Genomic DNA, 13,306 nt, shown 5'->3' with positions numbered 1-13,306 from the left:
ATAGAGTCAATGAAATGCACTGTAGGAACATTGACTCATATTGAAAACAAACTTTCTAGTTCTTGCAGTAAATTTTAATGTTGAATTCTCTGTGGGACTTACTATCTTTTGAGACTACCAGGTTTAAATAAACCAAAGGGTCTTTTAATAAAAACAAACTCAGGTAATCCAAACACAGTAAAGGCAACATAATTTCACATGAACACACAAACAATACCAGAAACCAACTGAATGAAAAGGAGGAACTTAAATACACAAGGCGATTGAACTCAAATGATGAACAGGTGATGACTCATTAATCAGAAACCATAGTAACAAATGAGGAGAGGGAAAGTTTGATAATTGAGAGAAAAAAATATAGAAACTCCATGAAAATTAAACTACAACAAGCAGTTATAAAACCATTGATATAAATACGTGATATAAATACGTGATATAAAACCATACTTGCAAATAATATAATATTAATTAAATAAAGAGAGCACGCTTTCATGACTATGTTCGTTTGCACTGTGTTTGGTGACTATGATTGGCTACACTGGAATTAGACAAATAAGTACTGAGTAATATTAATAATTAACTACATGTAGTTATAGGCTCCTGTTATGGGTTGCCTTAGGGTTAGTTGTTTGTAATTATGCATCATTTTTCTGTTATTACTAGCGACGAGACCCCGGCGGCGATGGTGTACGTCCGATGGCGCAGACCCAGAGCACAGTGACGACAGCCCACGGCGGAACCGAGGGAGGGAGGAGCCAAGGTGATGTAGAGGCGGACGTCAACTGGGACGACCGACGGAGGCGGAGCCGATGGATCCCAGGGCGAAGACAGATCGCTGAGGGCCTGGGCGATGCCACGGAGAAGATCGTCTGAGGAGGAGCCGATGCAATGCCAGTGTGATGGAGGACCTAGGGGTAGCCGAAGGGAAGACGTAGGGGTGGAGGAACTGCGCGTAGCAGAAGATCCGCAAGTCCACAGAGGAGGTGGTGTGACGACTGACCAAGGGGGAGCCAGTGGGGCGAGGGAACCCGGTAGAGTCGATAGGCCGACGGTGTCTGGTGGAGCCGAAGGTGGGAGGAGCCAAGATGGAGCCGACAGGCCGATGGACCTGAGGTGATCAGAGGCCGGAGGCGGAGCCACAAGATCCACTCGCTCAGGTGCTGATGGTGGTGGTTGCTTGACATGCGGCTCGACGTCACAGTATGGCATTGCAGGAGATGGCAAAGGGCTGCTAACTTCTATCAGAGGCGGGTCTGGAGGACTGGCTGAGAAGGGCGGTGATGGAGGCAAATGGAGACTTGACAGGGTTAAAGGTAAAAGTGTTTAGAAACAGCGATGACAGTTCAGAGGAAACAGGAAGAGAGTCTATGGTGCTGTCTAGGAACAGCGATGAAGAACGAGAAACAAGGTGGGAGACGATACCTCCGTACTTAAAGGGCACCTATTATGGAATTTTGAAATTTACCTTTCATGTAGTGTGTAACATAGATCTAAGTGAACAAAAACATCCTGCAAAGTTTGAAATATGAAAGTGCACCGTATATAAAGTTATTGTCTTTCAAAAGAAAGAGTCGACTCTGAGTCATTTTTATGAATCGTTAGAAGACCGAAGCTTTTTCTCTGACTAGATGACGTCAACTTGTCAAGTTATTTGAATATGACACGCCCACTTATTGCGCTCCAAGGCCAGCAATATATCATGAAAATATCATGGCGACGAGGCGAGACACACTGTGTTCTGAAGTGCGACTCAAAAGCCAACTTTTTTCATCTGCCCAAGGAGGAGCATTTGTGGCTACAATTCATATAACTATACCACAGAAGTATAGTCCGAGCCTTTGTGCCATTTTGAAGACGATATTGCTTTTTAAATGCAATCAAACTTGGATTCGCGAGTCGGCTGATATTGAAGGAAGGTTCAGTTCCAAGTGTATTTGCATCAGCTTCCTCCTCCGTATCACAACCTGTAAGTGTTATTAATAATTGTTGCTTTTATGTTTTATGTAGCATGCTTAATAATTATTTTGTTTGTTGTGTAAGCACCGTTTAGCTTCTAGGTCTTCAATGACAATTGTATTGAGATATGTGAAGTGTTTGTCGTTGTTTTCGGAGTTGTCTTAAAGAATAGAATAATTCCTCGTAGTAACGTAACTGCATTTTTTTTTTTTTGTAAAAACGTTATGTTTATGCATCGGGCTAACGCAAACAAAGACTGATTGTGCTTTTACAATATTAACTCTGGGCTATGCTCGCTAATAACATTAAATTCTTTATCTTATTTTTAGTTTTTTACTACAAACTATAAAGCAGTGGACTATAATCATTATTATAACACAATTTAATTGATAAAAGCATCACTGTACTTCGTTTTAAACAATAAGTATTATCTCTGTAAACACTGCTGGGTCATCTGACCAATCAACGCAGATTAGCGTCGCGCAGAGGAGGGGTTTGGGAAAACGAGTCGTTGAACGAATCATTTGGGAGTCGGTGAGCAAATCAGGTAAAAATAAATGCATATTATACGAAAACAAAAGTGTTTTTTGTCATTGCATGCACGTAAAACTGTTGTTGGGGACTCCCGAAACAACATTAGGAACATTTTAAATGTCATATTAGGTGCCCTTTAAGTCCATCAGCCAGTCCTCAGTCTCCATTTCCACCAGTATACCCGCGGGCTCACACCCCTGGTCAGACTCTGGGGGGCTCCTCTTCCGGGGCGGGGGTCACTGTATCCACTTGTCCTCGGGCTCTGGCTGACGTGTCGTGGCGGGTGGTAGCTCTCCGTCTGTGGGGGGCTCACGCGATTCCTCTGTGGTCGCAGGTGGTGAAACGGGCTCTGGGTCCGGCTGTGTTCTGGACCGGGACACTGGACCTGGACACTCTCCGGACACCTGATTAATCCAACTATGACTTGACGGCAAATACCAAGACACGCTTCGCCACTCCTCAAATACATAAAACATTAGCCTTTGCACACAACCTGTTTTGAATAAACAAAACACTGTACTTATTCAAAGAATCAGTTTTTTATTTACCCTTGCACTGCAAACAAGCAAAGACAGTCTCCAAAATGCTTGCAGGACATTCACGATTGAGGCGGCTGGAGCTGAATGTGGTTTTGCCGACAGTTTGAGGATCCACTCGAGTTACGAGGTTTAGTCACAAGCTCTTAGTATAAAGTTCAATTCAAGCTCTGGTATAAAGTATTGGCTAATAATAATACAATTGTTTTTAATTGGTATTTTTTCTTATAAAACTGTTTTCGGAAAGATAATGTTACAGAACTCGTGAACAGAAATGTTAAAATACTGAACCGATTGAATGTTTCTTTCTTCCGATTTTTAAGCTCTGCTATAAATGCACTACTTCTACATTTAGCTGATTAAAATCTCTCTGTGTTTTCCACTATTTTGTCCAGTACTTTCTTCACTGGAGATGACGATGCATTCTGTCATAGGAAGACATAGAATCTCTGCCCTCTTGGAGATACACCAGCCTCTTTGATACAGTAAATCTGTCATTACTCTAATGGATTCCCCAACGCCAGACTCAATGACCCAGTCTTACTTTTATCCGCCTCCACTTTCAACTTTTTTTGGGTTGTTTTTAGGTCAGAGGTCAAAATAAACAAGCACTTAGAGCTCACTGCCAAAGGAGTCCAGGGATTCAGAGTAATTGAGGTAATTATAGAGTGCTGTTTAAACCACACACAATTAAAAAGAGAGACAGGCAAAAACACACAAAAAAACACCCTAATCAAATGCTTCTGGGTAATTAGATGTTACTATCTGTGGATTTGAGACTTGGCACATACTTCAAGTTAAGTTAAATTAACAGAGTAAATTTATCTTTAACCTGGTGTTAATTGAGACACTTCTGCTAAACATCTTTTTGTGCTCCACAACTCTTCCCTTTAAAACCTTCCCTTTAACGGTCACATTTACCATTGTTCTGAGAAATTTCATCTAATAAAAAACGGAAAAAAAATCCTTTGCGTTTTTTGCGTATAGACAACAACGTTGTCAAAACAATCCCCGTTCACAAGGATCTGCGAACACGACTAAGGCCATGTCCACACTAATACGTTTTCGTTTGATATTTTTCTCTCCGTTTTGGCCTTCCGTCCACACTGAGACTGCGTTTTTATTAATGTAAACAAAGATTTTTTGAAAACACACTCCAAAGTGGATACATTTGAAAACGCCGTTTTCACGTTGTAGTATGGACTGTGAAACCGGTGGTATTTAAAAACGATAACGTAACTTTAGTCATGTGACGCATATTGTACCAATAGATAGCCTATTCATGTTTATACCAGTATTGTGCCTGTTATGTGCTATTTACTTTCACACTGTTGCTAAAAATATTCTACATTGCACACTCTTCATATCACAGTCCTGCAAAGATGACAAAATTTACTCACATTTGCTGTCCTGCGGCAAAACAGGAGAGCAGTCGCGTTTAAGACCAAACATACAGTGACTGCGTGCGACCTGGACCGCATCAGTGAATGGTGAGATATTTTACTAAATAAAATTATCCTGTCAGAATTGCGCGATAACTTCATTATTTATTTTTCCATCTGAATCATATCAGTGATCTTTTGTGGGGGTTTACGCATGCGCAGTAAAGGTGAATTTAGCGTTTTCAGGCGTTTTTTAAAAGTTTCTCATCCACACTGAAACGTCTGAAAACGCTAGTGTGGACGGAGAGCATAAACGAAAATGCCGTTTTCAAATCTCTCCGGATTAATGTAGACGTAGCCTAATAAATCTGCATTATACTTCCATGCAAGCAGTTGCCGATGTCACTTTGTAAAGAAACACTGAGCATTTTAGACTGATCATGTAATACGCATGCACTGTTTTCACAAATTCATGTTTTTGTAGTTTACATGGAGCTAACGGTATAATTTTCAAAAACTTGCATTTTAAAACCCCTTTTCAAAAGTTTGCATTTCCAGGCCCCCAAAACGCTGTTGCCATGCAAATTAATGGCCAAAATGCATCAAATGTTTTACCTTTTTAGATGAAAACGGTGTTGTGTAAACTGCCCCTTAATTACACAATGCAAAAGCAAGAAAATTAGGAACCTTTGCTTTGCTGTGTTTGGAATGGATTACTATCATACTACTCGTACTATTTCTGCAGTATCCAATATGAATAATGTGCATAGTATGCAATTTTCTGTAAGCATAGAATACCTGGTTGACCTGCTGTATTTGCCCAAACCTGCTTAATACAACTCAAGTACACTGACATTAGTATTGAAGCTGTGTTCGCATACTATATTTACAACTATATTTGCAAAATGCAATGTGTATATTGTGAATAGTATCTGAATTTTATGTATGCATGCAATTCCCGGGTTATTTGCTGAAATCTGTTGTGTGCATCTGAGAACACTGGGTGAGATATTGTTTCCCACAATGCAACGTGCTCCACATGATGCTTCATCTTCAAAAATATGGTGGTGAGTGAAGAGTGTGGCGTGAGTGAACTGGACCCGGGGAATAACTTTAAATGTAACATTCATATTACATGTGTTATTCCTTTAAAGTAAATAAAATGTACAAACTATAGCTGTTTCCGAAAGCACTTGTTAGCATGTATAGCCCCATTTTTACTTCAATCTCAACATATGCTTTCGAAAAGCATCGTTTTTATTAACATGTTCAATTCATTGCTAAAAAAAAAACATTATTTTTCTTTCTCTCTTGCTGACATAGAGTTGCCAGTGCACAAGTTAGTAATGCATCTAATATATAACTACAAGTTTGTGTCTGTCATTGTATTTTTGTGAATGGGATTTTACACAGTTGTAACTACTTGCAACTTCAAATTCAGAATACAGGGTTGGGACTATTGTTTGCAAGGGCAAATCTTAACATTCAACTTCAGATTTTGATTTTACAGGTTTGTGGACCTGCAAGTGTAAATATTAGCGTGCAAGTATACAAATTTGTATTGTACAAGTTCTCAAAATCACATCTACGTGCTCTCGAGTATTGCTACTCTTTTAACTTTTTCACTTACCCCAAACCTGTATGTGTTTCTTTCTTCTGTTGAAAATAAGATATTTTAAAGAATGTTGGTTCTCAAAGAGTTGACAGCAACTATGGAAGTCAATAACTACTGTCAACTGTCTGGTTACCGACATAAAACATCATCAACAGAAGAAAGAAACACATACAGGTTTGGAACAAATTGAGGGAGTGACAAAACTTAGATTTTTGGGTGAACTATCCCTTTAAAGCACATGATGATTGGGAAATACATTCACACATACTGAGAGAAGTGAATGGCCTGCTGTCCCGCTATGTTGAAGTAGAAGTTGGTGGTGTGTTTCATCTCATCTGTGTGACCTGTCTCCTCGATCCAGTGACCAATCGGGTGGCAGTATACCCCGTCCACCATGTTACTGTCGTCATACACACACTGCCGGTCATGATGTGGCCCATTGCCTAGCGATAGACACAAGACAAACACAACACTTCTCAAATACACTTGCACACTAATGGTCAATGACAAACCTTATATACGGATCAGGAAAAATAAAATATTGTAAAAGTTTTTAGATGTCCTAAGTTCTTACATCTCAACTAAAATGTTTGAATTAATGACTTTAAAATAGCATGTTAAAGGTGCATAGCGCAAGATTCTGAGTTTTTGCAGAACTATGCCACCTCTGGCGGCAAGCGAAACTGCAGCCAGAGATGTGCACGCTCATGGACCACACGCACACTTGCACGAGCACGAGCTATTCATTAAGGAGCATCAGCCGCAAATCTTTTGTTTACAATCATAATGTCTTCAGAGGTAATAAAGTTATAAATCCCGTTTGAGTCCTAGCAGACCGGAGATCTCTCCATTTGTTGAAAGCCTTCCCTATGTTTACTCTCGTCTTATTCCGACGCCTGTCTGAGTCCAATTTGGCCCTTTTGGTTGCACTAGACAAAAGTTTTCTTGTTTTATCTTACGTGGAGTTTGCGTTGGTGTTTGAAATGAACTACAAGCAGGTCTCTTACAATCCATCTTCTACGGAGAATGCCGGCGAATTCACAAACCTGCCAGACATCGCTATGTGAGCGTGCCGTGAACGCGCATGACGTCACGCCCAGTCTCAAATTCCGGCCCGAATCCCTCTTATTTATTTTACTTTACAGGATTATAGAGACAATCTCAGTGATCAGAGAAGGGCTCATTCAGCCCATCAGGCAAGCATGTATGGGTTAGAAAACAGGTATTTTTAACATGAAAAGTTGCTTAATGCACCTTTAAGTAACATCTGAATAAACACCACATTTATTTCATGCCAAAGTTTCAGTGGCTCTTGAAAAAGTTCAAATTCACATCATTGTCCCTTTTGTGCTTTTTATGTAAGCCTTTCATTTCTGAGGGGGAAGGTCAATAGCCAATTAAATTAGCGAGTGTTGTTCAGACTCTGGAGGTCACCTGTTCCTGAACCTCAGAGAGTTCACATTTAAAGGCTAATGGTTCCTTTCATTAATTCAGACACTTCCTGAAATGGCTGCAATTCTGCATAATTGTGATGGTCGAGTCATAAGCTTGATTCATAATAAATGAAACATTCAAATGAGTCCTTGCGTTGATAAAACAGTAGCGGAGCGCTGCCTCAGTCCTGCATGTAATGCACTTGTAATGAGGGAGAGCATATGGGTTTCTGAACTCGTATTCATTCCTAACTCACATTCATCCTGAAAGTACGTGGGGTGTTTGTTATTTGTCCGACATTTATCATCCCACCCCGCTGCTGTCGCCCTTTCCACTGCCGGGCCTGATGAGAGTCTCCGAGCTGCAGCCCACACAGCCAACAAGCTCTTCACGCTGACTCATATCGCATGAACAAAACCTATGCAATACTGTAATTATGCTCATGGTTACAGTCTCAGTTTAAGCCACACACATATATTACACACTGTAAGCACATACAGAATGCAGATGGTGGTGTTTAAATGGGTTTGGCGGGCTTGAGTTTGGAGGTCTCGAAGCAATATTGCCCTACAAAGCCAAAATGCAGTAAGTATGCCAACACTCAAATTACTTTTTATTGAATTTTGATGTATTTGACATTCAGATCTAAAACCTCATTTATAAAATGGATTTTTCCGACTCTATATTTTGATTGGATGGATTAGCATTAAAATGCTAATGTATTTATGTTAATGTGTATTTTGCTATAATTCTTGGTAACCATAAAGAGCCTACAGTTAGGATAATCAACTATGTAAGTGTCCTCCACTAATATTGGCACCCATGGTAAATATGAGCAAAGGCGGCTGTGAAAATACATCGGCATTGTTTATCCTTTAGATCTTTCATTCAAAAAATCAGTTCATTGAAGTAAAACAATTGAAAATGTGGGTGTTAGGGGATTTACAGTTAAAGACCCAAGAACCAGATATGATTAATTAAGACACGGAGTCAGAAGTGCAGTCAATTTAAGACAAGAGTCAGACTTATAATAAATTACAGATTTTTTTTTACTGAAGATGGTTTGCAATTTCATCTGGCAGAAGTCAGAAGTTTGTAGGCTTACAGTTACAAAGATCACAGCGATTATACCCTTCAGCAAGGTCTAAGCTACGTCCTTGCTTCAAGTTGAATGATTCTGATTGGCTAAGAAATAGATAAACATAGTAATTGTCCACACATTTACAGTTTGAAGCATATCTTCATCGATTAGGCAGCTGACACTCGGACCCTGAATTTAGGCACGCCGTGACCTTCCAGGTCGCAGATCTGGGTTGCTGGGCGCCAACATGTAGAAGAAAACAAGTCAGTCAATCTCCAATAATGCCACATGTTCCTTAACCCTTTAACCGAGAAGACTAACACACACACACACAGAGACACACAGCTTCTTCAAGGTTGGATTTGGTCAGGCTCTAACGATAAACAGGAGAGTCCTCTCAAAACATCAAGATAACATCTTCTTTCTAAAGTAAAACAGTAAAGTAAAGTAAATGCTAAGGAATGGTCACTTAAACTTTTGGTTACAATGACCCTTGTGACCTATATCATGGTGAGCTACTGTAGAAGAACAGATATATGTTGTAACACATGTTGAAAACCTTTCGCAACCAAGCAAGTCCATATTTAATTACTGGAAGCCAGGCTAAATAAGCAAGCAAAGTTGCTGTATAGACCTGCAGTCACCTCTCATATCTCAAATACAGACATTAGAGAATACATGAAAAGGATCACACTGGTAACTTCTATAACAAAGTAAAATCTCATAAGCCTAGAGAAGTCAATCAACTCATGTGATATTTAGAAGGAAAAATATTGATTAATAATACCTTGATTATAATCACTCATTAGATATACATTGAAGCAGCAGTGGACTCCAGAATCCACCCCTCTAGCAATAGCCGTCATCTCACCGTCTCTGTTAACTATAGACCTGAGAGTCCGGGTATGAGTAACACACTTCTAGACAAAATAACCTTGAATTTTGGTACATGTAGTTTTTGCCAAAATCACTTTCAGAATCCAGAATGCAGCCCTTCAGGGGGAAACTCACATTGAAATGTTTTTTCTCTAGTTCACGTTGGCCACAATTATTGGCACCCAATTATTGCAATGCTCTTTTCCAAGATAGCAGCTCTGAGTCTTCTCCTATAATGCCTGATGAGTTCAAGAACGCCTGGCAAGAGATCAGAGACCATTCCTCCATACAGAATCTCTCCAGATCCTTCAGATTCACAAGTTCATGTTGGTCTTCTTCTCTTCAGTTCAGCCCACTCATCTTCTACAGGGTTCAGGTCTCCTCTTCAGTCTTCTGGGGTCCAGGTCAGGGAACTGGGACCGTCATGGCAGAAGCTTCATTCTGTGCTCAGTGACACGTTTTTGTGTTGATTTTGGTGTTTGTTTCGGATCCTTGTCCTGATCGAAGATGCAACCACGGCAAGATTTCTAGCAGATGCCGTCAGGATTATATATTTTTAATCTGTTGGTATTTGCAAGAATCCATGATACCATGTATACGAACAAGATGTCCAGGACCTCCAACAAAAAAATAGGCCCACAACATTAAAGGTCCAGCAGTATATTTATTTAACCGTGGGCATCCAGTACTTTTTATCCCTGTTTGCACCAAACCCATCTGGTGGATTTGCTGCCAAAAACTGAATATACTGGAGTTTGTTTATGGAGGAGTGAGGAGGATTTTTCTGGAAATCCTCCCAAACAACATGTGGGGATGTAGGGGTTGTTTGATCCTTTTTAGGCTTTCTGACCCCAAGACTCAACTAATCTCTGCAATTCTCCATCTGTGATCCTTGGAGAGTCTTTGGCCACTCAAACTGTCCTCCTCGCTGTGCATTAAGACAATATAGACACACACGTCCTCTTCCTGGCAGATTCATAACATCTTTAGTTGAATGGAACGTCTTAATTATTGCCCTGATTATGGAAATGGGGATTTTCAACTCTTTAGCTAATTTCTGAAGCTCAACAATCTTTTGCTGCACATCAGAACCATATTATTTGGTTTTACTCATAGTGATGGATCATTTAGGGAATTTGGCCTTTGTGTTTCCTCATATTTATCCTCCTGTGAAACTGGAAGTGATGGCTGGACAATTTCATGCTGCTAGTCACCCTGGTGTGCTAAAAGAAAAACATAAATATGAATGGGAATATACTTCAGAGATATTTTACACATACGAATATCTGGCGGTGCCAATAATTATGGCCAACATGCATTGGAGAAAAACATTTATTTCATAATGTCAGTTTTCTCCCACTTTCAATTGTTTTACTTCAATGAGAGGTTAGATTTGTGCACATTTTTAAATGAAAGATCAAAAGGATAAACAATTCAGATTTATTTTCCCAGCTGCCTTTACTAATATTTTAAAAAGAGGCCAATATTAGCGGAGGACACTGTATTCACTAACAAGAAACTCTGATTAACAAATTATTAAGTAAAAGTTGAGTGAGGTATAGTTTATTAGCTAATAAATAACTACTATTTTTTCATACCTCCCAGAGGACTATAAGAACTACTATATACAGGTTCATAATTATTAAGAGTAATGTACAATGTATAATTAAAATTTGTAAAATGAAGATAGTAGTTAATAGAGTTTATTGTGTTACTCATTTGTTCCTGTGTAGTTATTCAGTAATGTTACCGTGTGTTTTATACTGTTTCTATGATGCATGAGTGAGTAATTCATTTGAAATGAGAACTATTCCTTTAAAATGTAGCATAATTGACAAAAAAGGCTACTTTCATTCCATCCCAAAAACAGCAGTTCATTTCTGATTTAAAAGTGCTTCACTCTCTATCATACAACATTTCCTCTTAAGCTTCACATCTAGGTCAAATAGACACAAAAAAGGTGCAGAATTAGAACCTACTGAAGTGAACAGGCCAATATGTCCTATAAACCAAGACTGTCCCTATCTGGACGCTGCCAATTTATACACCCCACTGACCAGAGTACTTTAGTCTCAACTGGAGGACTATCAATTCATGCTTGCTTACATGTAGCTGAGGCAAACTCAGAGCCAATCCACCTGTCTGCAATCAGCAAAACACATCTCCACACAATCACAATCTCGGCTGGTTTCATATGAGACGGTGTGAATTGACAAGATAGCAGCAAACAATGGCTCAATCAAAACCTCAGTCAACAGATGGCGCGAGCACTGGAGCAGAGCGTCGATTTGTCACGCATAGGCGTATTCGTTCAAATGAGAAACATGACAGAATGAGAAAACTGCCACTCGAGTCATGCAAGGGCGACGGCTTGGCTTCCCTGACAAAGCAGGTCATGTTCAGGTTTCAGCGTTCCTGCATTTTTCATCACTTTGAAATATTTGCTGCTTTGCTCCCAAAAGCAAAGTTCAAAGTTTGGTCTCATGACATTGAAATACTTTTCAACAAGCTTCATACTGTGCAAAAAAAAAAAAAGGGTGAAAAAAGAAATACCGGAACATATTTCTATAGGCTATCATCAGGTACTTTCTCAATCATTTCAACCCAGTGCAAAAACAATCTTACTAATATTATTGGGATGGAGTAACAACAGATATTTTTATGCATTTTATATAGTCATTACATTTCAAGATCAGAATTTCAGCTTACTTTTTGGCCAAATAAATATCAGAATCTGCACCGAATTGCATATTTTTACTCAGTTTGGGCCTCTGAATAAAACGGAACTACTTTTTCCTCAAGTATGAGCTCCATATTCTCACTATCATACTATCTGAGTACATACATAAATACCTGATATATGACACAAAACATAAAACACAAATGCATTTTTTCTTTTAGGCCTACATTTTAAAGGTCCCAATATTTTTTTTTTACTTTTTTTAAAAATAGATTCTGACTATTATTTCACACGCCAGGCTTTACATGGTTAATTCCTGTAAGCCTTAAGTCAATGGAAGTTGTATTTTCTTAAAAGCTATTCCCTGGTTTCACATCAGACTAAAATGCATGTTTGAGCTGTTTTAACTGAAAGTATCTTACACTGATATATCTGAAATATGACAGTGCCATTGTTTTGTCTCAATTAATATGTAGGCTACACCTGTAATGTTGTTTAAGGGCACCTAAATATTATAAAAGCTCTAATTGAACTAAGGCTTAATTCTGGCTTATCTAAGCCTTGTCTGTGAAACCAGGATTAAATTGATCAAATAAAATTATGGATTTTTTATTATGGATTACAGTTAGAGACTGTAAACTGTCCTGCTTCACAGGTCAAACAGAAAGGATTTATACATTCGTGACTGTCTGTCAGTGCAAGTCAGACTGTGGAACAGCAGCACCATCCAGTGAGTCAACAACTTTATTACACTGTGAATATTAAAGCGCTTATTTGTCCTTAAATAAGATTCCCTCTAAAGCTGATCCATTTGTGTGTTTGTCGTCCTCACTACTTGACCCAGTATCCTCACATACCTTCCCAAATGTAGTTTCCATCGACACGCTTTATAAACTTAAACCACAGCTTGTCTGTGTTGGGTTCGGACAGGTGCACGTCTCCGGTCCACAGACACGGTTCACAGGCGGACGGAACCGGGCGGCTCGGGTTCATCTGCACGGCACGGGCCGGGTCCCAGTGTCCCATCTCCGGCCGAGAGCCCAACACAAACACCTCGACATCTGAACACTCTGGTGTCAAAATTACACCAAACCTAAACACAACCATGTCCTGTAAATACACACAGTATTCGGGAGTTACTCTATAACTGGGACTGATCTTTATGTGCCTTCGGTCACTGACATTAAATGGCTGCGCTAAAAATATAGCCTA

General features: G+C 39.5%; 1 protein-coding gene across 1 annotated transcript in view; it reads right to left on the bottom strand.

The window, feature by feature from the left end:
• epm2a (EPM2A glucan phosphatase, laforin) overlaps positions 1 to 13,306 on the bottom strand; it is a 23,675-nt gene extending 10,369 nt beyond the window's left edge. The window contains exons 1-2 of the mRNA XM_079589048.1: positions 12,952 to 13,306; positions 6,292 to 6,466 (exon numbers count right to left, since the gene is read on the bottom strand). Coding sequence (XP_079445174.1) covers positions 6,292 to 6,466; positions 12,952 to 13,201 — 425 coding nt within the window. The 5' untranslated portion in view covers positions 13,202 to 13,306. The remainder of the gene's footprint in view (positions 1 to 6,291; positions 6,467 to 12,951) is intronic.

Source organism: Phoxinus phoxinus, assembly GCF_949152265.1.
Source record: "Phoxinus phoxinus genome assembly, chromosome: 18".
Taxonomy (NCBI): Eukaryota; Metazoa; Chordata; class Actinopteri; order Cypriniformes; family Leuciscidae; genus Phoxinus; species Phoxinus phoxinus.
This window is presented reverse-complemented; position numbering and strand designations above follow the sequence as displayed.